The following is a 24298-nucleotide window of genomic DNA, read 5'->3' as shown; positions in this document are numbered from 1 at the left end:
CGGCCCCCAGAGGGCGCCCATGAGCACCCGAGCCGGGTGGGCCACCTGTGCCGGCCGCCCTCAGGGCCTCCCGCGTCCCCGCAGTCCCCTGGGCCCTGTCCCCTCCCGCGGTCCCCCCCTTCCCGCTCCACCCATCGCTCACTTGGCTCCAGCCACACCAGCCCCCTTGGCTGTTCCGCCGCAGGACCTTTGCACAGGCGGTGACCTCTGCCTGGAATGCCCTCCCCTCGCGTCCCTCTCATGACCCATCCTGCCTTCCTGCTCTACTTTTCTTCAGAGATTAAGTCCTGGTGGTAACCGGCCGCCTCCGCTGCCACGTCCACAGCGCCTGGCACCAGGGGCCTTCGGGGAATATCCTGCTGATGAGTGAATAGAACCACAGGAGGATGTGCACACGGAAACCCTGCGCACAGCTGGTGGGGTGTGAAATGTGGACGTCGTGGTTCTTCATGAAGTTAAGTACAGGGCCACCTGGGGGCTCAGGGGTTGAGCGTCTGCCTTTGGCTCGGGTCGTGACCCCGGGGTCCAGGGATCCAGTCCCAGATCGGGCTCCCCCCGGGGGCCTGCTTCCCCCTCTGCCTTTTGTCTGCCTCTCTCTATTTCTCATGAATAAATAATAAAACAAAATCTTAAAAAGTCAAATACAGAACTGCCCCGTGATCCAGGAAGGCAGGGCCTCAGATATTTGCACACCCATGCTCCCTTCAGCATGACTCGCGCTAGTGAAGAGGTAGCAACCACGCCAGTGCCCACTGAGGCATGAACAATACAGCAAAAAGTGGTTCATCCGTAAACTCATTATTCGGCCCTAGGAAGGGGCCTGACACCTGCCCCCCGCAGACGGACCCTGAGGACACCGTGCTGGGAGGGGACCCAGACCCAGAAGGTCACCACCCGCAGGACCCCACTCCCAGGAGGTCCCCAGAGGAGGCCTGTCCAGAGACAGAGGAGGTGGTGGGAGCCGGGGGGGGTGGTGGTGGTCAGTGCTTCCTGGGGACGGGATCTCCCTGTGGGGAGATGGAAGGTTCTGGAGACGGTGGGGGGGGTCCAGGGTGGGGTGAGCATGCTCCACACCCTGAGCTGTGCGCCTGCAGGGGGTTATGAGGGCGAATTCTGTTATGTGTGCTTACCATTTTTTAAAACGGAAAAAAAAAAAGCCGAAGACTGCAGCGACAGCCAACCTCCCCAGTTTACAGAAATAAATACAGAAAGGTCCAGAAGCTGGGCTCCTCCATCCCCGCCCCCACGTGGGAGGCTCTGCTCGCCGCTCCAGCCCCGCGGTGCAGACTCCGGGACGGGACCTGAGGTCGGGGCGGGGAAGAGCCCAGCGCAGGGCAGGGGCCCGGGTCGGAGCCGGGCAGGGGGACAGGGGGCCCCCCCGGGGCAACTCAGACCCCAGGGCGGCCCCGGGCAAGCCCTGCGGGTGGTGGGCGCCCCCGCACCGCCCACCCCCACCCACCGCGCCCACCAGGAGGAAATAAGCCAGAGGGGGCCACAGCGTTTAGGAACAAAATTTATTCCAATTTAAAACAGAATTCATTTCAGGAGAAAGATATGAAAAGTCCGCTTCCGTCAGCTACCTCTGGATTAAGGGGTCAGGGCCCCGACACGCTGAGCGAAGCTGCCGCCCGCCCGCCGAACCGCAGCCTCGGCCCGGGAGCTGGGCGCCGAGCTAGCGCCTGTCCCCCGGCGCGCACGACAATACATGCATCTCAAATGACAAAAGGTTTAAAAACAGTATTTTTATATAATATTCTTCTTTAAAATAGGTTAAGGTTTCAACCGTCTGAAATCAGGACTGTGTAATGTACAAGTGTCACCAGAGGCCGAGGCCGGCGCCCCCCGCACCGCCGCTCGGGCGCTGGTTCGGGACCTCTGGGGGGCCGGGGGCCCCGGCGGCGGCCCTGCCTCTGCTGGGGGCCTGACACAGTGGGAGGGGGACAGAGATCCCCAGGGAGGACGCGAGAAACCAACCTCACACAACGGGCGAGGGGCCCCGGCCCCCCAGGCTCCCGGCACTGGCACAGGACGGGCCTCGGGCCCCCTGGGGCGCACACCACCGTCCCCGCCATAGGTCCGGGGCCCTTGGGGTCCCAGATGCGGGGGGGGGGGGGGCGGTGGCGCTCCAGCCAGGCTTTGGCTGTGAGGTGCTTGGCACACTTCTCCCTCCGGAAAGAATACTTCGGGCGCCCAGGCCCGCATGCTCCTGTCACCGCCCCCCAGGGCCAAAGACATGGAGATGCCCACCTGCGAGGACCCCAAGTTCCCCTGGCAGGCCCACCGCCAGCAGCACCATCTGCTCTGGCACGGAGGGTGTGCCCAGAGGCTGTGGCACACGCCCTCTCGTGTAGACACTTGGCACAAGGGCCCTTTGGGTAGAGACCCCAAGGGGAAACTGGCACAGAAAGCTGCCCCCCCCACCATTCTGCCCCCACAGAGGGCTGATGGCCAGGAATGTAGCCGCCCCACCCCAGAGAGGCTCCCTGTGGTGGCCACAGAACCCCTCCCGGCTCGGGCCCCCCTCAGCAGCAGGGCCTGTGCGTCAGGAGAGCGGAGGGAGGCGGCCGGACACACGGGACTGGCATCCGGGTGGATCCCGACTAGTTTCCACTGTGTTGCCGGCCCAAACACGCAGCGGCCGACGGCGACCATGCAGCGTCCAGATGTGGTGGGCGGGTCCAAGGCATCACTGGCAGTTCATTCCCGCTACGTTGTGCAAATCAAAACAAAACAAAACAAACCCACAGAAAAACACTGTAGTGCTCAGTCCACATTGGATGAAAACGCCACTGCCCCCAATAAGCAGCCCCCGCTTGTTCCCACCCCCACAGCCCCTCGGAAGGAGGGGGCCCAGGCAAGGCCCGTGGCTCTGGCTCAGTGCGCGGCCGTGGCCGTGGCCAGGCCTGGAAGCCACCCGGGGCCGCGGTGCCCGCTCCCGCCGGCCCTCCGTGGCTCTGGGCAAAGTGCGCTTCGTGCTGCGTGCTCACCTCCCGGGGGGGGGGGGGGACGACAGGGGGTTTGGGGGCAGAAGGGATAGGAGTGGGAGTGAGGCCTTGCGCCTGGGGCCATGCCTGGTACCACCACAGCGGGCGACTCCCCTCTCTGCCTCTCGGGGACACACCTGAGAATATTCTGAAAACGTCCCCACCCCACCCCCACGATTTTCAAATTGGTTTCCAAACAGAACAAATCAAAAGCGACTCCCAATCCCAGAGGCCCTGCTCCTGGCTCCCCGGGTGTAGCAGGCACCCTCGGCCCCTCGGGGGTGTCTGGGCAGCAGCCTGTGGGCAGGAGCCCCCAGGCCCAGGGAGCCCACACACTGCGTTTTGTTTCCTCACCAAAAAAAAAAAAGAAAAAAAAAAGGTTAGGCACTTCCCAGGGCGGGCAGCGGGGGGCGCCACCCACCCCCACTTCTTGGAGTCCGGGATGTCAATAACTTAGGGAGCGAGAGGAGAGGTCACAGTCCCCAGCCTTGGCCAGGAGCGCAGGAGGGGGCCGGCGGGTGGCTCTGTCCCCGCTGAGCGCCGGGGGGCCGCCGGCCCGGGCGCGGGGCCTGCAGTGGGGGCGCGGTGCGCTCATGTGTCTCGTCTCTGCTGCTCTTGTCTCCTTCTTTTCCTTCTTTTTCTTTTTTTCCTTTTTTTTTTTTAATAGAAAAAAGCGAGCCACAAGTCAAGGCCAGGAAAAGGCGGCCTCGCCGCTGACACAGGTGAGAAGGTGCACGAGGTGTATAGAAAGAAAGACGTACGTCCCCTGATAACTGTGAAATAAAAACCATTTGTTAAAAATATGAAAACAAAATCAACTCGTCTGCGGGCAGAGCCGGGCGGGCGGGGCGGGCAGAGCCGCGGCGGGCTCGGCACCGGAGGCAGGCCCCCGCCCGGCGGCGGTCCCTGTTCCTGGGCGCGGCGGCGGCGGCCGGGTCAGACCAGGTTGTACTCCTTCAGGTTGAGCTGCAGGATGGTGTCCTTGACGGCCGCGAACACGAAGCGGATGTTCTCCGTGTCGGTGGCGCACGTGAAGTGGGAGTAGATGATCTTGTCGCTGTCGGGGTTCAGGTCCACAAACATCTTCAGGATGAACTCCCGGGCGGCCTGGGCGTCCCGCTGCGGCCCTGGGGAGGTGGAGGCAGCGGCGGGTGAGCAAGGCCGGCCTGCACCTGCCGAGCGAGCGCACCCCCAAGCATGGACACACGACCCCCCCACAGTGTGCACAGACACCTGCCATGCACACACTGACAGTTGCCAGGTGCAGACGACGTCCACTGAGGGTGGGCCCGGTGCCGGCCGAGCAAAGGCAGCTCCTCCTGCCGCCCCTGAGCAACCGGCCCCCCGAGCAACACCACCGGCCTGGAGGCGAGCTGGGGGTCTCCCGAGGTGGCAGCTCGGCCGGCATCAGGCAGCCTCCACTCTGGGCCCTGTTCCCCTTGTGGCCCCTCTGCCTCTCCGCCAGTTGCAGCCCACATCAGACACCCCCACCACCTCCAAACTGCGCCGACCTTCCTGCCCGGCCCCATCTCATCCCATTGTGTTACCACATCCCCCCAAACACCACCACTGAATGTACACAGGTGCCCACACGCACGCGCACACGGCCCTACGCTCCCCTGTGCACACCACACATGGGCACAGCTGCTGTCTCCCGGGGCCACAGCCAGGTCCCCGATGCTCCTCTACCAGCTGGGACCGAGCTGCCAGGGAGGCAGTGGCCAGGCCCAGACTGCCCCAGGGTCCTGTGTCCCGAGAGACAGCAGCTGCAGCTGGTGCTCACATGGGAGGGGGGCCAGAAAGGAGGTGAGGATGGTCAGCGCTCAGCCTTCTGTAGAGCTCAAGCTAAGTGGGGAGCAGAAGAGGGTCCCGGCTCACCCACTCATTCCCAGGGCCTCGCTCCTCCCCACTCAGGCTGTAGGCAAACAGGGGGCCAGGTCTGGGGGGCAGTGTCTCCGTGCATCCCCCCTGGGGCTGTGCACACACCACCAGGCATCCCCTCCCTGAGAGGACACTCTCCCTTGGGACACAAGGGCCCCTCCATTGGTCAAAGGCTGGGGGACCGTGAAGCCATCAGCGCTCCAGGAAGCTCCCCGGCCTACACTAAGTGTGCCTCCATCAGGGCGTGCGTGAAACGCCCTCCTCACCCCAGCCGCCAAATCACAAAGACATGGAGGCCCAGGAAGCATGAGGGATGTGCTGGAGGCGCCTGGCCCTCCCCACCAGGACACGGGTGCAGAGGGGCAGGGACCCCACTCTCTGCTCTAGCCTCCCCACCCATCCCTCCATCCTGGCTTACCATCGAACTCGGGGAAGTAGTCCACCAGGTGGGAGTGCAGAATTTTATCCTCCAGCAGGTCCTTCTTGTTGAGGAAGAGGATGACCGAGGAGTTCTGGAACCAGGGGTAGGTGATGATGGTCCGGAAGAGGGCTTTGCTCTCCTCCATGCGGTTCTGTGGGAAGAAGGAGGTGGGAGGATGGAGGATGGAGGATGGAAGATGGAAGGGGGGTCCCCCCAGGGCCCCAACCCACACAGCATCAGGAGGACCCAGAGGTGCAGGGTGGGAAGAACACAGAGAAAGGTGCCTCACCTCGTTGTCCGACTCCACCAGCACTTGGTCATATTCACTTAGGGCTACAAGGAACATGATGGACGTCACATTCTCAAAGCAGTGGATCCACTTCCTCCGTTCTGACCTCTGTCCTCCCACATCCACCATCCTACAGGAAACAGGAACCCCATAGGGCTCAGCACCAGGGTCCCTCTGACAAAACCCTTCCACCAGCATGGCCCAGAGACCTGCCAGGGCCCCCAACACTCGTTGGAGCCAGGGGAGCCCCTGTCTCTCACATCGGTCAGAGCCAGGAGAACACGATACACACACTGGTGGTGCTGCATCTGCACCTGCCCCTGAAGGAGACATCACGACTATGGGGGTCCCAGAACCCAAGCACTTGTAGGGAGCATGGGACCTAAGACCAATCCTTGGACCTCCTGTCTCACATCTGGAGACCCACCCTCTCATTTGGGCGACGTGCACAAATGCCCACCAGAGTGCTGTCTGGAACACAGGAAACTGCCTCGGTATCTGCCACAGGGAGACCAAGATATATTGAGGACATCCACGCAGTGGACACGCCTCGGCATTGCAAGGGGGCGGCTCGGAGAGTGACACGCTTCCCCTGTTGCCAGGAGCAACAGCAAGTGGCACAGTTTCCTGTCCTACACAAGAAGCACGTGCAACATAACAGAACTAACAAGAGGCTCCCAGGCACAAGAAAGTAGCTGGTGTAAGGGAGCAGCAGGGTGGAAGGGAGCAGAGGGGTGGAAGGGAGCAATAGGGTAGAAGGGAGCAGCCAGTAGAAGGGAGCAGCTGGTGGAAGGAGAGAAGGAGAGCAGCTGGTAGAAGGAAACAGCCGGTGGAAGGGGAGCAGCAGTGTGGAAGGGAGCAGCCAGTGGAAGGAAGCAGCTGGTAGAAGGGGAACAGCCAGTGGAAGGGAGCAGAAGGGTGGAAGGGAGCTGGTGGAAGGGAGCAGCTGGTGGAAAGGGAGCAGCTGGTGGAGGGGAGCAGCAGTGTGGAAGGGAGCAGCTGGTAGAAGGGAGCAGCTTGTGCAAGGGGAGCAGCCAGCAGAAAGGAGCAGCCGGTGGAAGGGAGCAGCTGGTAGACTCAGCACAGGGGTTTGCCACTGGCTACCTGTGAATTCCCTCAGTTTTCTATGATGAACAAAGATGTCATCATTTAAAAGGACGACGAGCAGGCAAGGACAGTGGCCCTTAGGCCCCGAGAGGGCAGGGGTCCCGCAACTGGGCCCCTCGGGGGCTGCAGGGTCGGGGGGCTAACACTCAGGGTATTCCTAGGCACCGCCAACAGAAATGGGGCCGCCTGGCAGAGCTTTCAGAGACTCCAGGAAGCACAGGTGGGTGGGAGACGTGCCAGGATGACACTGAAGGGACCGGAGGGTGGTGACAGCAGGGTGGTGGCTGGCCAAGGGCCCCGTGCGAGGCTGCTAGGCCCAGAGCGACAGCTGTGGCCTGTCTGGGGAATGCCATCGGGGCCAACGGGACCTGGGGCCACTGCCCTTCCGGAGCATGAGGCCTCCCCGGTATGGAGTGGGTCTCCACATAAGGCTCCCCGGAACCGGGACCGTCTCGTCACACACTGGGACAGTCAGGGGCCAGGCCACAAGCTCAGTGCCAGCGTCCCAGGCTGCCCCCATGGGTGCACAGCCGCCCCGGAGGGGCACTGCTAAGGAAAGGGTGGGTTGACAGAGAAACGGCAGTGGCAGGCGGGGGCCCGCGACAGAGCAGAGCGCAGACCGGGGAGGAGGCACCGGGGAGGTGGGGACAGGTTTCCAGGCAGAGGACACGGCAGAGAGAGGTTGTGGCGTGGTCAGGCTGAGGTCACGAGACGCCCTGCAGAGGGGGCTGGGGGGCACTGGAATCCAGAGGCTACAGCCCCATCAGGGGTCCCATTAAAAAAGAAAGAAAACTAACACCTTGAACCCTCACCCGGAAAATGTGCCATCAGACCGTGCAGGGTGGAGGCCGCCAGCCGCCGAGGGCTCCCGACAGAGCCCGGGGGGCGAGAGAGAGCGCGCAGAGGGCAGGGAGGGGTGAGGGCTGGCGGCGCCCCCACTCTCTCCTCGGAGGGGTCCCTTGCCCAGGTGGGTCTCGGGCCAAAGAGCACCCCAAAGCACACCTAGTGGTCCCCTCAGGTGCTCCTCAGAGCTAGCGCTCTGAGGCCAAGGAGCAGAAGGCCACAGCCAGTGACAACTGCCACAGCTGACTAGCTCTTTAGGACGCCCGCCCTGGGCGGCATCACCTCCTTCCCCAGCGTGAGCCTACGCAAGAGGAGCAGAGGGCATCACCACAGGGTGGGGGCGGAGCGGGGGGGGCTCCCAGCGGCAGACAGCCCCCCCGCCCCCCGGCCCCCCGGCCCTCGGAGCACTGGGTTGAGCGGTGTCTTCCAAGTTCAGTGCATCCAGAACCTGCAGACGTGACCTGCCTCGGGAGCAGAGTCACTGTAGATGTCATCAGTTAGGATGAGGTCACGTCAGAATGGAGTGACCCTATCCCGTCACCAGTGTCCTTACAAAGAGAGGACGTCTGGACATGGACACAAGGGGGACAGGCCACGTGACCACGGAGGCAGAGATGGGGCGACGCGTCTACAAGCCGAGGGACGCCCAGGATGGCCGAGGACCCCCGGGAGCCCGGAGGCACAGGGGACAGACGCCTCCTCCCAGCCCTGCCCACAGCGATCCTCGGCCGCCCGCCTCCGGAGCCGGGAGAGAAGTCAGACCTGTGGCTTGAAAGCGCCCACGAGCGGTCCTCTGTTGCGGCAGCCCCAGGAGACACACGCTCGCCCTTGCCGCTTGGCAGCTCTAGGTACACCGTGACCTCGCGGAGTGACGGGCCGTTCCTCAAGGATGGCACCACATCTACTCCGGCCGCACAACTGGGAGGACTGGGCCCCCAGGGAGAACCCCCCCATTCTGCCAATGTGCCACCAGCCACCGTGGGCCCCAGCACCGGAGCCCAGGAACCATCTGTCACCCGGCTCTCGGCACAGGCCCCCAGGGCCGTCAGGACCTCTCCACCGCCCCACAGCCCACCCAGCTCTGGCCGCACCTCCAGACCACCTACCCCATCTACACGGGCACCCTCCCTCCTCCACGGCCCCGTCACAGAGGCCCCCCGCGTACCACTACTGGGACGTGGCTCACCCCGAAACTCGGTGGCAGTTATTTATAAGCCTTCTCCCATCCTGGGTTGAAAGCTTCCCAAGAGCAAAGACTGGGACTGGGTGAACCACTGCTGTCCTCACAGCAGGCGCAAAGGTGCTGGGGTGTGAGCGGCCCCCACTACAGCGCATGGAGCCGCCCTGGGGCACCAGGGCACAGGTACCTGAAGATGATGTTCTCCAGGTCGAAAGGGTACTCGATGATGCCAGTGGTGGGCACTCGGACCCGCAGCACGTCCTGCTGGGTGGGCAGGTAGCCCGAGGTGGCGATGCGGTCCACGTCGGCCAGGTAGCTGCAATACAGCAGGAACAGGGCTGCTCAGGTCAGCATGCAAGGCAGGGAGGGGACAGCCCGGCCACCACGGTCCCCCTATGCAGCCGGAACAGGCCTGGCACCGTGCGTCAGCAACAGGGGCACAGCGGCTCCAAAGACTCGGGACGAGGCGGACCTGAGATGGGACAGAGGCCTCCTCGCCCCTGACCGGGCTCTCAGGGCACAGGGAGCCACAGGACAGATGTTAGGTCGGCGCTGGGGTCCTCGCTCCTAGAGCTGCCCCAGAACGCCTGCTGCGGCAGGAGGAAGGGGACTGGCCAGGCCCCAAACGAACTGTCTCATTTTAGCGCAGGGGCAGAGTCCACGGCAGGTGCTCCACGGCCCTCCGGCCCGGCCAGGCGCCTGCCGTGAGCATCTCCCTGCCACTCCGGCCATCTGTCCCGAGCAGCAAGCCAGCATCGGCCTGTGCGCCCGAGAGCCCCCGCGCCACAGCCCCCGTGCGACAGCCCCACGCGGCCTGGCTGGGGCCCGAGGGGCGGGCGCCCTACTCACTACTTAGCGGAGTCCGAGAGCTGATATTCCCGCCTCCGGTCGTAGCACTCCTGAATGCCAGGGTCGTCCCACAGGGTCTTGATGGCATGGACATACCGGTGCTCGAAGGTCGTCACCTTCTCCACATCTACCTCGCGGATGAGGAGCGCGTTGGCCTGGAGCCGGGCAGGGAGAACATGGGCTCGTCAGGGGCTGGGCCCCGGGGCTGCCTGACGGGGTGGGGACCACTGACCCCGTCAGGCACGAGCTCAAGTCAAGAAGGAGCCCAGTGAGCAACAGTGGCCGTCCCTCGGGGCGGGGTCCCCCGAGCAAAGCCCGAGAACCGGGCAGCTCCGGGGCTAGGCCCTGCCCGGTGCAATGGACCCCAGTGTTGGGGTGCTGCTCTGGGGGGGCAGGAGGTGGGACCGGAAGCAAAATCGAGCAGCAGGCTCTTTAAAAAGTGGCCCAGGGGGCAGCCCCGGGGGCTCAGCGTTTAGCGGTGCCTTCAGCCCAGGGCGCGATCCTGGAGACCCGGATGGAGTCCCGCATCGGGCTCCCTGCATGGAGCCGGCTTCTCCCTCTGCCTGTGTCTCTGCCCCTCTTTCTGTGGCTCTCATGAATAAATTTTTTTAAAAAAATTTAAAAAGGGGCCCAGGGCTGGACCCAGAAGAGAACACACAGAGCAATGGAACACACACCCCGGCCAGCTGCTCCCCGTCCCCATCTCACCGACGAGGCGAGGGCGTCACCTCAGAAGTCTGTGTGCTCTGCACCCCCTTCCCGGCACAGGGCTCCCAAAACCCCAGTGATCTCTGAGGGAGAGTGGGTGGGGGGGCGGGACACCAGCCAGAGGCAGCCCCCAGGGGAGGGGGCGGGAGGGGCTGCAGGTGAACTGTCACCAGCAGCGTGATGGAGCCCCCGAGACCCTGTGACCCGCGTGGCCTGGAGACCCGCTGGCTCCTCAGGAACCAGGCCTGGGCGATGCTCCAGACACACACACACACACACACACACACACCCCGGGCACACGACTCTGGAGCCTCTGCATTTCTCCTCCAGCCACTCCGTGTGCCCGCACCAGCCACCAGCTGAGGGACTGGGGAGGACACACCCGGGCAGAAGCCTAAATGGGGACCAAGGGAGCCCTACTCTGGGCTCTGAAAGCCAGCAGGCTCCTCCTGGGCTGGGGAGCCGCCTCCGAGTGGTGCTCTCCTCCCCCCACAGCCGTGGCCTGCAGCCCTCGGCGGCCCCTCCGTCTGCCCTAGAGAAGCAGACAGCAGCCCCGGAAAACCCCACTGCCGATGCGTGAGGATCACGGATCCGTGAGCTGCTTCTACAAAAGCCCAGACTGTAGTATTTCCAGGGTTGCGGCCCATCCCTGCCGCTGTAGCAAGGATGATACGTGAGTAGGCGCAACCCGTACCAATAAAACTCTATTTACAAAAGCGGGCACAGTTGGCGACCGTTGTTCTAGGTGCTGACGGACATCGATGGTCCAAACGCCGGCCCAGCTAGACCACGTGGGCTGGATGCTGGGGAGGGCCTCAGTGGAGCAGACCATACAAACCCAGACTCAGAGCACAAGGGGCTCCAGCAGGCCCCCCGACCCAAGGCCAGGCCATGCGGGGTCCCTGATCATCTGAGAACTGGGGTAAAGGGGGGCAGGTGCCAATCGGAGACGCAGCAGCATCTGGCCGACTGACCTTGTTAAGCCTCAGAGCAACCGGATGCACTTAAACCACACTGCATAAACATGGACTCCGGTGCCTTGTGCTAGCCCAGGGCAAACTTCCGGGGTCCAATAAGAACCCCCAATACTTCTACAAAAGGAAAGCCAAGGGAGGCCACCATTGAGAGCCCACTGGTGCACGGGTGGGGGCTGCTGCAGCAAGGGTGAGCCAGCAGCTCCTCCCAAGGGCAGACCTCAAGCCGCCCTGTGACCCCCTCCACCCCCCGGTCACCTGGGAACACAGCCTGGAGAGTGACAACAGGTGCACACAGAACCTGCTCATGACTGTTACAGCAGCATGACTCACATGCCCCAAACACTGGAAACACCCCAGGTGGCCATCAGTAGATGAGTGGACACACACACTGTGTCCCTCAACCACGGGCACATCCCCCAGCTGCAAACAAGGGCGAGGCGCCCACTCGCCACCCCAGGGATGGACCCTGAGCCCATGACGCTCAGGGAGGGAACCAGACACAAGAGGCCCCACGGGGTGTGAGTCCACGTGTGTGACACGTCCAGGACGGGCTGCTGCATGGATGGGGAGGGAGCTTGGGGGGGCCGGGATGGAGGGGGGGGCGACGGCTGATGGGGACGGGGTTGCCTTTTAGGTGATGAGAATGTCCCCAGACTAGACACTGGTGGTGGCTGCACAGCTGCGTGTGTCAGAAAGCACTGAACTGCACGCTTTAAGGGGACACCTGCCCGGCGAGTGAATTTGGTCTCAATAAGCCATCACTAAAGAAAAAGGAAAGGAAGCGCCCCACCCCCGGGCTCCCCCAGAGCATCGGATGCGGTGTGTGCAGGGCCTGCGGGACGCTGGGCCGACCGAGGGCCGGGAGCTTGTACTGCGCACCCTGGGCCAGCTTCCGCCATAGGACGGGGTGCTGGGGGTGCTGGGGGCCACCCCGCGGGAGGGCTGAGGCATGGCAGGACACACCAGGCGCAGGGGCTGGAGGCGGCAGGTCCTGACCTGACGGGGAGGGGAGCCAGGCCATGCTGCATCCCCTGCACCTGCTGCCACGGCAGCGACCCCCCGACGGCACCCAGGCCTCACCTTGTTCTGCTCGTACTTGTACAGGATCTTTAGCGTCTCCATGGCGCGGATCATGGCCTGCATGGCGGTGAAGATGTTCTGGTACACGAGCTTGGTGAAGCCCCGCTTGTCCTCTTCCGAGTAGCCTGCGCCATGGATGATCCGCATCTGCTTGATGAACGTGCTCTTGCCGCTCTCGCCCGTACCTGCAGAGCAGGGCGCGTGAGCACAAGGCGGGGCCCAGGCCTGTGGCCCCAACGCCGAGGGTCGTGGGGGGGTGGGAGGGGTCAGAGCTCAAGAACTCAGCCGTCAGACGGGGTGTGGGACACAGCTGGCCAGCGGGCGGCCACTCTGCGAGGGGAGTCCCCTGTGTTACCTGGGTCATGCACCCAGGCATACGACCCTCTACAGGATGGGAAACTGAGGCTCAGCGTGGGGAGCTGTGGTGTCTGCAGGGCACCTGGCACCAAGCCCAACGCAGGCGGGAACTCCAAGCGTCCTGTCTAGCCACACTGCAGGTGAGCGGCCCCTACGCGCACCAAGTAGCCCCGAGGCTGCCAAGAGGCCCAGACCGTGAGCCTCCGCTGGGTGCCACTGCCTCCGTGACCACTCAGGCGGACCACCTACAGCTCCTCTAGGCCCCACACGGTGCACCCCACACGCGGCACCAGCCCCGTAGGAGGCTGGTGGGAAGCCACCTTCCCACGCCCACTGGGGACACCAAGCTTAACTTGACATCTCTGTGAACCCCCAAACCACACTCCTCTCCTGGGGGACCCCCCAGGCCCAATCTTCCTCTGGGGCAAGGGTTTGGTATCTGTATGGCGGCCAGAGTGGTCTGAGGACGGAATCTGTCCCCACAATGATCCCCAAAAGCTCCTTCCCCAGTAGCAGTGAACTCGTAAACCCCCACTCAGCATCACGCCACCTGCTGAGCACTCCACACTCAGCCAAAGTGACCGCAGCACCTGGACCAGTCCAAGCCCCATGGCCCACGCCCACGCAGATGGCCCCCAGGTCCCCCTCAGCCCGGGCGTCCACTGCTGTCACCCCGGCCCACTGCCCTGGCACACATGACATGACACCTACGCGTCTCCCTTCCCCTCCGCAAGCGCTGAGGGGATGCGGGGCTCAGCGCGCTCTCCCAGGGCAGCATGCTGACCCCCACCTCAGCCTCGAGGGATCCAAAGGATCAGAGAGTCACCTGGAAGGCCATCCAGACAGGGGCACGGGGCCGCGGCGCCCTCATCCCCGCTCCACCTGAGCCGCGAGCAGCACGTTCTGCTCGCGCTCCAGCCCGCTCGGCCCAGCGCGGCCGGGTCCCCTCGGGCGACAGCCTCTCCCGCCAAGCAGCGGGCCTGCCTCCTCCGCTGGCTCAGCCCCCACACACGGCCAGCAGCTGGGGAGGGGATGCCCGCAAACCTCGCCTCACCCCCGCAAAGGCTGGAGACCATCCCCTCCCAGGAGCACAAGCTGGACTCGGCCACTCGCTTCCAGCCAAGAGTAGGGCAGAAGATGGGGTGTCACCTCCGAGACCAGGTCATGAGGGGCACAGCGGGTTGCTCCACACTGGCGGAGGGGGACAGCAGCGGACACCGCCACGCCGGGAGGACACTCACGAGTGCCGGGGAGAGGCCGAGGCAGGAACGGGCTCCTCCAGCCTCGGCTGACATGTGCTCCGCAGCCTCGCGAGGACCCCCAGCTGCACGGCCAGACTCCTGACCCCGCGGGGTGATAGCCTGTCGCATGAGGCCACGTCGTGGGGTGACGTCACTACACGGCGAGAGAGCCTCCGAGTGTAAGAGCGCACTGCCCCCAGCGGCCGCCTGGTGCCCCCACAGACTGAAGCCCCGGAGCCTCCTCCCAGGGCCCAGAACCCCCAGCCCTGCCCCTGCGGCTCCACCACCGGGTCCCCCCACGTCCATACACTGGCTGAGCGGCGTCCCCAGGCAGATACCACCCACTCACACCCGCGACGTGGCCTGTGCTCCAGAAAGCTCCAGCGCCCCACAGGCGGGCACCCTTCCCACGCTCGGACCCACGACTGCAGCCCGAGTGGGGAGCCTCCCTGCCGGGGTTTACGGCTGGCCTCCTCGATGGACCGGGGCCTCGAGACGTGTCCACGCTGTCCCGCAGTCCGGAGGCCCTCGGCCGCATCCGAGGGGCTGACCACACTCGAGGAGACCCGAGCCACAACCCCACGTCACGAAGCAGGGGCCTTGGCTGCAGCACCTTTCTGGTACTTTTGCCAACTGCCGCGGATCCTTCCAGATGAATAAAACGACAGTGGGTCCATCTTCAAGGAAGGCGGTTACCTTCACGCCGTCCCCCATCCTTCCAATTTCAAACAACTCCCCTCTGCCACAAACGTGACAAGAGGCCACCTGCTCCCTGCGACCGACACCCGGGGAGCTCCGGGGCCAGGAGAGTGCGAGGCCGTGCGCACGCTGCGGGCGGGGCATGCGCACTCGCAGCGCAATTTCTGATGTGGTTCCCCTGACCAGGGTCTGCCCCTCGGTGCTGCTGACACCAGGCGGAGGCACTCTCTGGGGGTGGACCCAGTGAAAATCATGCCAGGGCAGAAAGGGACCCGCCCCATGCCGGCTTTTTAAAAACGAACTCGAGGCAGCTGGGTAGCGCGGCAGGTCACTGTTGGCTTCAGCTGGAGGGATCCAGCCCCACGCTGGGCTCTGAGCTCTGAGCTCAACGTGCCATCAGCTTGAGATTCTCTCTCCGTCTCCCCTTGCCCCTCCCTATCCCCATCATGTGTGCACATTCTCCCCCTAAGATAAATAAATCTTTAAAAAAAATAATGAAGGCAAAAGAGACCCGGCCCCCCAACCCTGGCCCCCCGGAGCACTCCAGAGGCCGTGCAGACATGCTGAGGGGGGCACCACACACACGGCATCAATCAGCACGACGCACGGCCGCGAGCCCCAGGAGGGGATGGGGGGCATGTCTGTGAGGGGACCCCTCGAGGCTGGGCCAGGGAGCAGCCTCACGTTTGGCTAGACGCCGGGCCACGGCTCAGGGTGTTCCCCTAAAACCAAAGCCTAAAATGTGGGTTCAGCCCCTGGAGATGTCAGGAAGTCCTGAACCCAGGGCATGGCCGAGGTCCCTTGGGTCCCTACCAAACCCCACTAATGCCCCCTCGCAGCCGAGGAGCCACAGCCAAGACCGCAGCCCGGGCTGAGCTCCAGAAGCAGCAAAACCCGCACAAAGAGGCACCGTAATGTGGTGATGGACGTGCTAACTAACCTAAGTGCGCCCATCGCTTCATGCACATCCGTGATCAGATCATCATCAGGCCGGACCCCCTTGACCTTACACACGGTCGGGCAGCCCTGGTGACTCAGCGGTTTGGCGCCGCCTTCAGCCCAGGCCGTGACCTCGGGGTCCTGGGATCGAGTCCCACATCGGGCTCCCTGCGTGGAGCCTGCTTCTCCCTCTGCCTGTGTCTCTGCCTCTCTCTGTGTCTCTCATAAGTAAATAAATAAAATCTTAAAAAAAAAAAAAAAAAAACTTACACACTATTAACATCAATCATGTGTTAACAAGGGCCCCCGGGGGGCTCAGTCAGTGAAGTGTCTGCCTTCAGCTCAGGTTGCGACCCCGGGGTCCTGGGATCGAGTCCTGCATGGGGCTCCCTGTTCTGCAAGGGGTCTGCATCCCCCGCCCCCTGCCTCTGCCGCTTCCCCTGCTTGTAGTCTCTGTCTCTCTCTCTCTCTCAAATGATTAAAAAAAAAAAAATCAATAAAGCCAAGGAGGAGTAGCAAAAAGGAACCACATGGCCCACTGTCTGGTGTGCCTGGGAAATGGGGTGATCAGTGGCCTCCCCTCCCAGGGCCACCAGCACTTTGCCAGGAAGGACAGAGAAAGGCAGGTGTGGAGGCGGTGGGTGCAGGGAGGTGAGGCTGTCGGAGGAAAGTACGCGTGTCTCCCGTGGCGTCTGCACTGGGCCAACGTCGAGAGCAGGAAGCCCGGGGGCCAGGTGCAGAGCCGTCGCGGGCCCTCTGCCCTGGCACACGCCAGGCCCACTGCCCAGGAGGCGCCGGGCCACCACAGCGCCCAGGGGGGAGGCAGGCAAGGGGACCAGGCTCGGGGCAAGGCCGAGCTGGCCAGAGCAACCCAGGTTAGTTTTCCAGATGCCCTTCCTGGGCCAGCTGAGCCGCTGCCATGTCTGTCGCCCGGGAGCTGGGACTCGGGCCCGTGACACAATCCCTGGCCCCGGGAAGCGCTACACACTTGACCCGATGTGCACCTGCCCAGAAGTGCCTCGGGGGCAAGGCCCGCCTGGACCTGTTGGCTGGTCCTCAGCCTCCCACAGGCCCTCTCCTGCCGACCCGCTCAGGCCCTGGGCCCGGTCTCCAGTCTCCAGCGCGGCCTCAACCCTCAGCCACGCTCCCCCTAAAGGGGGCTGGTCTCACAGGCCCTGGCTGCAAAGCCTTTGACGGCTGCCACCGGGAGAGCAGGAGGCCTGCCTCGCTGCACCCACAGAGCCGCCCCAGCACCCCCTCCCGCCCGCCACGCAGGTGCAGCTGCCCTGGCCCCAGGAGCTCAGTTGCCTGCCGGAGCGAAGACCAACATCCCTCCAACGCCCACAGGTGACTTCCAGGGCAGCTTCCCCCAGATGTCCCTCGGGCGCAGGCAGATGCTGACAGCAGTGGCCGGGCCACGATGCGGAGTGCTCCTCAGCACTGCGAAGAACCCCCGGCAGACACGCAGCAGCCCGACAGGGCCCAGGGGACCATGCCCAGCGGGAAAACCCAGTGCATGGCACGCAGAGGCCTGGGGGACACGGAGTCGGGGCCAGGGCCGGGGGGCGTGGAGAGAAGGCTGGCAGGAGGGTCCCTGCGGTGAGTAATGAAATCACAGCACCTCCCCAGCGGGAAGCGAGCGGCTCCAGGTCCCGGCCGTGGGAGGCCTCAGGTCCACGTCCGGGGGTCCCCTGGCCGGCCCACTGCTCGTCCTCTAGAGGAGCCACCCCAGCACAACTGGAGCTTCCTTCAGAGAGACTCAATTTCCTGGCTTCCAGGCAGTGCCCTACTCGTTCCTCCCCTGTTCCGTGGGGTCTGCTCTTCCCCGTGCGTGCACGCTGCGCGGGGCACAGCCCCCAGGCCCCGCCCCCGACAGGCCGCTCACAGAAGGCACCACACAAGGCTTTTATGAATGAACAGGATGAACTGGGCTCCGACCCAACATGCTGGCCCCGTCAAGCAGCCCCCGTGGTCCTCCCATCCCCGGGCTGGGCAGGGGGCTCTACTGCTTGTTACTCCAAGAGCGGGGAGCCCCTGGGGAGCGGCCCCACGGGGTCAGATGAGGCAGGCTCCCTCTGGGCGTGTTCTCTCACGTCACCAGCAGGAGGGCCGAGTCCACCCTATGTCCAGCTGAGCCTCGGAAGAGGGGGAAAGCAGAAGCCCGAGTGGGAGGACAACCCGCTGTTCCGCCCTCCCTGGAGGCTGAGATCCAGGAGGGGTGCCGGGGGCAAGGGGCTCCAGGGCAGGAAGGATGGGGCTTGTCTCATGGCCCCAGGACTCCAGGTCAGCCACTGAGTCCTGGGCGCCAGGAGCAGGCAGGCAGGCTGCCCATGATCGGGGGTGACGGCAGTGAAGCCAGGAACCCCCAGCACCCCCCGGGCCCGGGACTCCTGGAAACCCAACAGGGACCTCGCGTGTGTGGACACGTCTGAGATCGAAGATGGACAACGACCTCGCCCCCAGGATGGAGAAAATGTAAAATGGCACCACACACCCCTACTCACTCATTCATTCAGTGACAACTATCACCACGGCCTCTGGGGAGGTGTCAGAGAGCACAGAGGGTCGGGGGCTCCACGGCTTCGGCGGGCGCTCCCACGCTGCCAAGGGAGACAAGCCCGATGCCCGGGCGGTCAGCGGGCCCCCGAGGGGCAGGCACGCACCACCCGCCACTGCGCCACGACGCCCTGAGGCCCAAAGGCGGGACTGGCTGTCCCTGGGGACTAAGGGAGTGTCCTTCAGTCACACTGCTGTCCCCAGCATGCTGAGTCTCACCGTAGGCCCTCCCAGGGCACCCTGATAGTCAGGACGCCGTGAGCCCGGTCCCGCCCGCGCAGCTCACTGACCCGTCCTCCACGGAGGCGCGGATGAGTGGACAGAGGCCGCCAGGGCCTCAGGGGCCCCAGGTGCCTCCGCGGACACTCCTGCCCCAAGGGCCTCGGGAGTGGCCCAAGCCCCCCCCACGGAGCCCCGGCCCCGGGCCAGCCGGCACGAGGGCAGTTCCCGCCAGGCCCCGCCGGAGCACCGGTGTTTACGCTGCGCCCCGTGCACCCAGCACCACCAGCTGCTGGCAGGGAAGGTGACGGGGCGCGAGCGAGGCTCCCCCACCTCTGAGGTCCAAGCTCCGGAGAACCGCACCTGTGAGCCAGGGGCACGGGGACCCGCCGATGGGACGGGGCGGCCGGTGTGGTCGGATACAGACAATGCTGGTGGCGCCCCCCCACCCCCGCTTCACATCCCCCCCCACACTTGACCCTCACGATCATCCTAGGAGACCTCCGTGATTATTTCCACTTCACAGAAGAGAAAACCATGACTTGGGGAGGTCAGACAGGGACAGAAACCCTGCTCTAGCACTTTCCAGCTCGGTCCTGGTGGGGACGTGCACCCCCCAGGGCTGTCGCAGCTGCGTTCACACCCGACTTTGTGCAAAGCATCCAGGAGGGAGAGTAGTGACGAGACAAAACAGCTCCTCTGCCCGCTGAGTGCCCGCCGTGTGCCGAGGGCCTTCATGGCATCCTCACGCTTAATCCTACAAAGTGCTTCAAGCCCCAGGACCCCATCCCACGGGTGGGACAAGGATGTGAGGATGGGAGACACGGCCTCACCCCAAAATGAGCATCGGCTCCACGGGGAGCCCTCAGAACAAGGTCCCCACGCCCACTGGCAGGAGGGCCTCACGAGAAAGGCAACCGTGAGCTGTCCCCTGGAGTCCCCGTCCACTCACAGAGCAGAGGGCAACATGCGTGGTGGCGACAACTTACTCCCATCCTCATTTCTGAGGTTGGCAGCTCTGCCTCATGGGCCAGGGTGGCGGGGACCCAAACGTGGGGAACAAGGAGACCGCAGGGCGGGTGAGCGGCCACACGCGGGACCAGGATGACTGCCCTGATGGCGGACAGAGGACAGATACAGTGGGCACCCAGGAAGACAGAGAGGCTCGGGGCCCCGGGAACTGGGGACACCTGTGAGTGGTGGCACACACTCCCCAAACCGGCACGCCTGAGGCCTGGGATCCCGGTTCCGTGGGCCCTCAGGTGAGCCCGGGTAGCACCCCTCATCTCCCCCCGCTGTCAGGGGGCCTGGGGGACCCCAGGCGAGCCAGCCACTGAGGGCGGCTGTCCCCAGGTAACAGGCCCGCACTGCCGGCCGGGACAGCAGCACCCAGCAGGGCACCAGAGATGGGACCGCTCCTCCCGACTGCGTCCAGCTCCGTCCACCCCGCCCACCGGGGCTGAACTTTGCACCCAGCGCCATCTGGGACACAGAGGGACAAACACCCCCTCCCCCGCCCCGAGTTCTCGTTTGAGCTCCGTCTGGCTTCGCTGCACGCCACTCCACACCCGGTGCCACAGGCACCGATGCCTGTGGCCGTGCTCCCGGGGCTGCACGGAGCAGGGCTCCACCACAAAAATATGAAAGTGAAACCTTTTGTGGTTGAATATCTAAGGCAGAACACTTCCTCACGTCCCACCGCAGCGACCAGCCGACCAGCAGGGAGGGAGCAGAGCCTGGACGCTCTGCCATCATCTGTGCGGATGGGAGTTCAGAGGCGGGCCCAGCCGCAGGCCCAGCCCCAGCCACGGGGACACCTGGCGGCCACGCTCCAGGGCCCCACGGTTAGGGGGAGACAGAGCCTCGTCCAGGCACTGGGTCCTCCCGCTACGCGCAGGGAAACAGGGAGAGGGAGGGCTCAGAGCAGTTCTGGGCTCCCGCAGCTTGCCCAGGGGCCGCGCCCAGAGAAAGCAGACTCTTTCGGCAAAAGGAAATTTAAGGGGCATAAGGCACCTCCCGGGGTGGGTCAGGGGTAATCCAGGGGCGCACGAGAGCCCACCCACGGGTGCTCCCGCTGTCCCGGGCTGCAGGGGACGCAGCGTGAGGACTCCGCCAGGAGCCAGTGGCCACGCTCCACTCTTCACCTCAAAGCACTGGGAGGCGCGCCCTTCCCACCAGGGCCACCACACCCCAGGCCAGATTCCGGGCCTTTTCACTGCCCTTTGGGGGCCGGCACAGCCGACAGGAAGCCTGTGGAACTGACCGCCCTGCTTTATTTAGAAATCCCAGAGCCGCGCGGGCCGGGCCAGGCCAGCACGCTGCACCTCCAGCAAGCAGGGTTCCCAGGAAAGACCTGGACTTTCAAACAGGAAACCTGCCCTGAGGAACAGACGAGGGGCCTCCTCTGTGGTTTTCTACCAAGTGACAGGCACACGACAGCAAAGGACTTGCCCAGAAGGTCACGGGAGGCAGAGGCCAGCGGGGCCCGCCTGGGACCCCCGCCCCAAGAGCTCCGAACTGGGTCTGCAGCCCCCTGACCTCGGGGTTCTGTTCTAGCAAACGGGAGAACCATAGCGCGTCCTCGGGACGGCGGAGCCCGGGACTGGCAGGGAGCGTGGGCCGCACAGCCGTGCCCTCTACCCCGTGCCCCGGCAGACAAGACGTTAACGAGAACACGGCCTGGAGCAACAGTGCCCACGGAGCCAGAGGCCGGCGCTCCCCACGTCCACGCGCACGTCGGGTACCGGGTGCACACACAGGGCTCTCCGCCGCACGCACGAGAACACCCGCTTCGTAGGCAGTCGTGGAACAGCGGACAAGGCCACTCATGCTGACTACACCCCAGCTCTACCCGTGCACCCGCCGCGCCTGTGTACTGCCCGGGGCACTGGGCGGGGGCAGGTCCCACGGCCCATAACGGGCGATTCTGCCTCCAGGGCACACCAGGCGGTATCTGCGGCCGTCCGTGGCGGTCATGACGGGCGATGCTCCTGGCATCGAGTGGGTTGGGCCAGGGATGCTCCTCAGCCTAACCCAGCATGTGCCCTGCACCCCCACCGAGCAGGGACAGCTCCTCCCACCAGACCTTCATTTTGGACCTGCGAGCTCTCTCCTTTCTTGTTTTCCCATCTGCCCCCCCATACTGAGAACTTAACGACCCCCTGAAACAGGTGCATGATGCCCCGTGGGGCAGGCGGGGGGCCGGGTGCCTCTCTAGGGTCACACAGGGCGGTGGCGGTGTGGGACTGCAGACAGGTACTCCTGCTGCCGACACCCTCGCCCACAGGCAGGCACCAGACACATTCAGCAGGTGGCCCTGCTGGGTCCCCCAACCCAGGGAGACTGCAGACGCACACCAAGGCTGCAGAACCTCAGCTGCTGCCCTGCCTCCTTGAACCCCATCGTCAATCCAAACCTTGGGTGTTCAGGCCGGGTGGCGGGCGCCCCTGAGGGGTCACGCAGCCCCCAGGCAAAGGCCGGCCGGCAACATCGTCAATGTGACAAGAACTTCTAAAGTCCCCCTCCCGTTATGAAGTCTGCGGCACGCTGCAAAACCAGCCCGTGCCGCGCCGCCCCCCCAGACGCCCCTCAGAACCCACTGCACGTCTCCCCCAAGCGCAAAGGCCGCTCCCTGCCTGTCTTTTCTGCAAAGTTGGCCTATTTTGTACCCTCTTCAACAAACCAAAACGTGTCAGTAAAACCAACAAACAGGGAAGGCATTTCAACAAACAGAGGGCCCCGGAGGGCCACTGCAGGCAGGAGGAGCGATGCATGCCCACCAAGACCTGGGGCCTCCCGCGGGGCCACCGCCGGGGCTCCTGCACCCGCAGACCCGGCTCCTCTAAACCGCCCGCCGCCCTTGGAGCGCGCCCCTCGGTGACAGCGCCTCCGCCCGCCCTGGGCCCATCCAAGCTGCCTCGGCCGAAGGCCTTCCAGCGTTCCCTGCAGTGCGGGAATGAAGCGGAGCCCAGGGGCCGGGCAGGGCAAGGGTTTCTGTTTTGTAAACGCCCTGACCTTCCTGCCTCGGGCGGCGGAGTCCTTCCACAGGCCTCCCCTGGGTGACAGCACTTTGCCAACAGCTGGGCAGCCTGGCTCCTTACAACAGGTGTGCCCTGGGGGAGATGGAGACCCGGGCGGACGGGGAGGACCTGGGAGAGCGGCTCCCCCGCGGAGGCAAGAGGAGAGAATCGGCGGAGGGGGGTGAGCGGAGCTGAGCGGAGCTGAGCTGCGCTGGGAGGACCTGCGACCGCTCCTGCGGGGCCTCCACCCTGGCCTGCGCCTGAAACAGAAGCCCCGAGGGCAGGACAAGGCTGTCTCCGCCCGCGGGCGTGCACCCCACCCCGGAGGGAGCGGGTGGCCGAGGGGGCACAGACCCTGCACGTAGGAGGGCCGGGCCTCGACAGGGGGGGAGCGGGCGGCCAGGGGCGTCCAGGCGGCAGCGCAGGGCCAGGGGCGGCGGCGGCGTGGGGCTGCGGGGCAGGGGCTCCCGGGCCGAGGAGGGTGCAGGGGCGCCCCCCGCCAGGCCCGAGCACCCGCAGGGGCGGCCGCAGAGACCCCGGAAGCCGCGCGCGGGCAGCGCCCACCTGGACGGCACCGCGGGGCGGACCCCCAGCCGGCGGGGGCGGGGGCGGGGGCGGGCGCGGGCGCGGGCGCGGAGGCCCGGCGGGCCCGGCCGCACTCACCGAGCAGCAGCAGCTTGAGCTCGCGCCGGGCGTCGCGCTTGTCCCGCCGCAGCTGCTTCTCGATCTCGGCGTTGATCCGCTTGGACTCCTTCACCTCATCGCTGAGGCAGCACGCCATCATGGACTCCAGAGTCATCGTCCCGGCCCCGGCCGCCCGCCGGCCGCCCCCGCCGCCGCCGCCGCCGCCCCCCTGCCCGGCCCTGGCCCCGGAGCCGCCCCGGCCGCGCCCGCCTGGCCCTCGGCGTTCGGCCCCCCGGGGCCGGCCGGTGCGCCTCGGCCGCCTGCGAGCGCCGGTCCCCGCTCGGCCGCGCACTCCCGCCCAGCCGCCCTGCGCCCGCGCCGCCGCCGCCGCCGCCAACCGCAGCCGCCGCGACCAAGCGACAGCGGTGCGCAACCTAACCCGCGCCGGGACCGCGCCGACGGGCGGGCGGCGCGGCCAATGGGAGGAGGCGGCGGCCCGCGCGCTCGCTGAGGGGGCGGGACTAGCGGCGGCGCTGGGCGGGGCGACGCGCGGGCGGGGCGGGGCCTGTGGCGGCGGGCGCGCCCGCGGGTTAGGTTGCGCCGACGTGGGAAGGGGGACGCGCAGCCGGGAGCCGGGCGGGGCCGCCCGGGATTGTGGGAATGTGGCGGACTCGGCCTGCAGGCTCGGCCCCGCTCGGCCCCGCTCGGTCCCGCTCGGCCCCGCTCGGCTCCGCTCGGCTCCGCTCGGCCCCGCTCGGCCCGGCTCGGCCCGGCTCGGCCCCCCGCGAGAGGTGCGGACCCCGCCCCTGCAGCCGCGGGGCTGGCGAGGCTGGGGGAGCTCGGCGCCCCGCCACACAGTGGGGCATCGGCCCTCGCGGTCTCCCGGGAGGCAATGCCAGGCCGGAAACGAATCTTCCTGTCATCCGTTAAGCATTAAGGGAACGCCTCCTGTATACCGGGCCGGAGTCCAGCGCTGATGCAGCGCCTGCTCTGGGCCAAGCAGGAAACAAGCATTAAGGGAATGCCCGCTATAAACCAGGCGGGAGCCGGGCACCGGTGCAGCGCCTGCTGTATGCCGGCCACGTACAGAGCGTTCGTGCAGGGCCTGCTCTCTGCCAGGATACGTGCTCCATCTGCGTCCGAGCAGCATTCATGGAGAGCCTACTGTAAGCCAGGCATTAATGCAGCACCTGCGGGACACCAGATGCGGCCCAGGCACCAGAGCAGCACCTACCTGCCCCCGAGGCACGGACCAAGCATTAAGGCCATACCTGCTGCATACCAGACAGGGCAAAAGCATTATGGAGTGCCTACTGTAAACCATG

At 65.4% G+C, this 24298-nt stretch overlaps 1 protein-coding gene across 1 annotated transcript; it reads right to left on the bottom strand.

The window, feature by feature from the left end:
• Positions 1–1500: 1500 nt before the first annotated feature.
• On the bottom strand, positions 1501–23365 carry GNA11 (G protein subunit alpha 11). The gene is made up of 7 exons (XM_041762622.1): positions 23013–23365; positions 12320–12504; positions 9555–9709; positions 8893–9021; positions 5576–5705; positions 5284–5437; positions 1501–4111 (listed from the first exon to the last, which is right to left on the bottom strand). Exons 1-7 carry the CDS (start codon positions 23146–23148, stop codon positions 3921–3923), a joined length of 1080 nt encoding a protein of 359 aa, XP_041618556.1. The 5' UTR covers positions 23149–23365; the 3' UTR covers positions 1501–3920.
• Positions 23366–24298: the final 933 nt, after the last annotated feature.

Source organism: Vulpes lagopus, chromosome 7, assembly GCF_018345385.1.
Source record: "Vulpes lagopus strain Blue_001 chromosome 7, ASM1834538v1, whole genome shotgun sequence".
Lineage (NCBI taxonomy): Eukaryota > Metazoa > Chordata > Mammalia > Carnivora > Canidae > Vulpes > Vulpes lagopus.
This window is presented reverse-complemented; position numbering and strand designations above follow the sequence as displayed.

What these genes read in the sequence shown, in the direction of transcription:
- GNA11 (XM_041762622.1), bottom strand. Translation starts at nt 23,148, where the DNA reads ATGACTCTGGAGTCCATGATGGCGTGCTGCCTCAGCGATGAGGTGAAG. An exon ending in GCTCAAGCTGCTGCTGCTCG is followed by an intron (nt 12,505 to 23,012) that starts GTGAGTGCGGCC and finishes CCTGCTCTGCAG; the next exon opens with GTACGGGCGAGAGCGGCAAG. An exon ending in CTGGAGAACATCATCTTCAG is followed by an intron (nt 5,706 to 8,892) that starts GTACCTGTGCCC and finishes TGTTTCCTGTAG; the next exon opens with GATGGTGGATGTGGGAGGAC.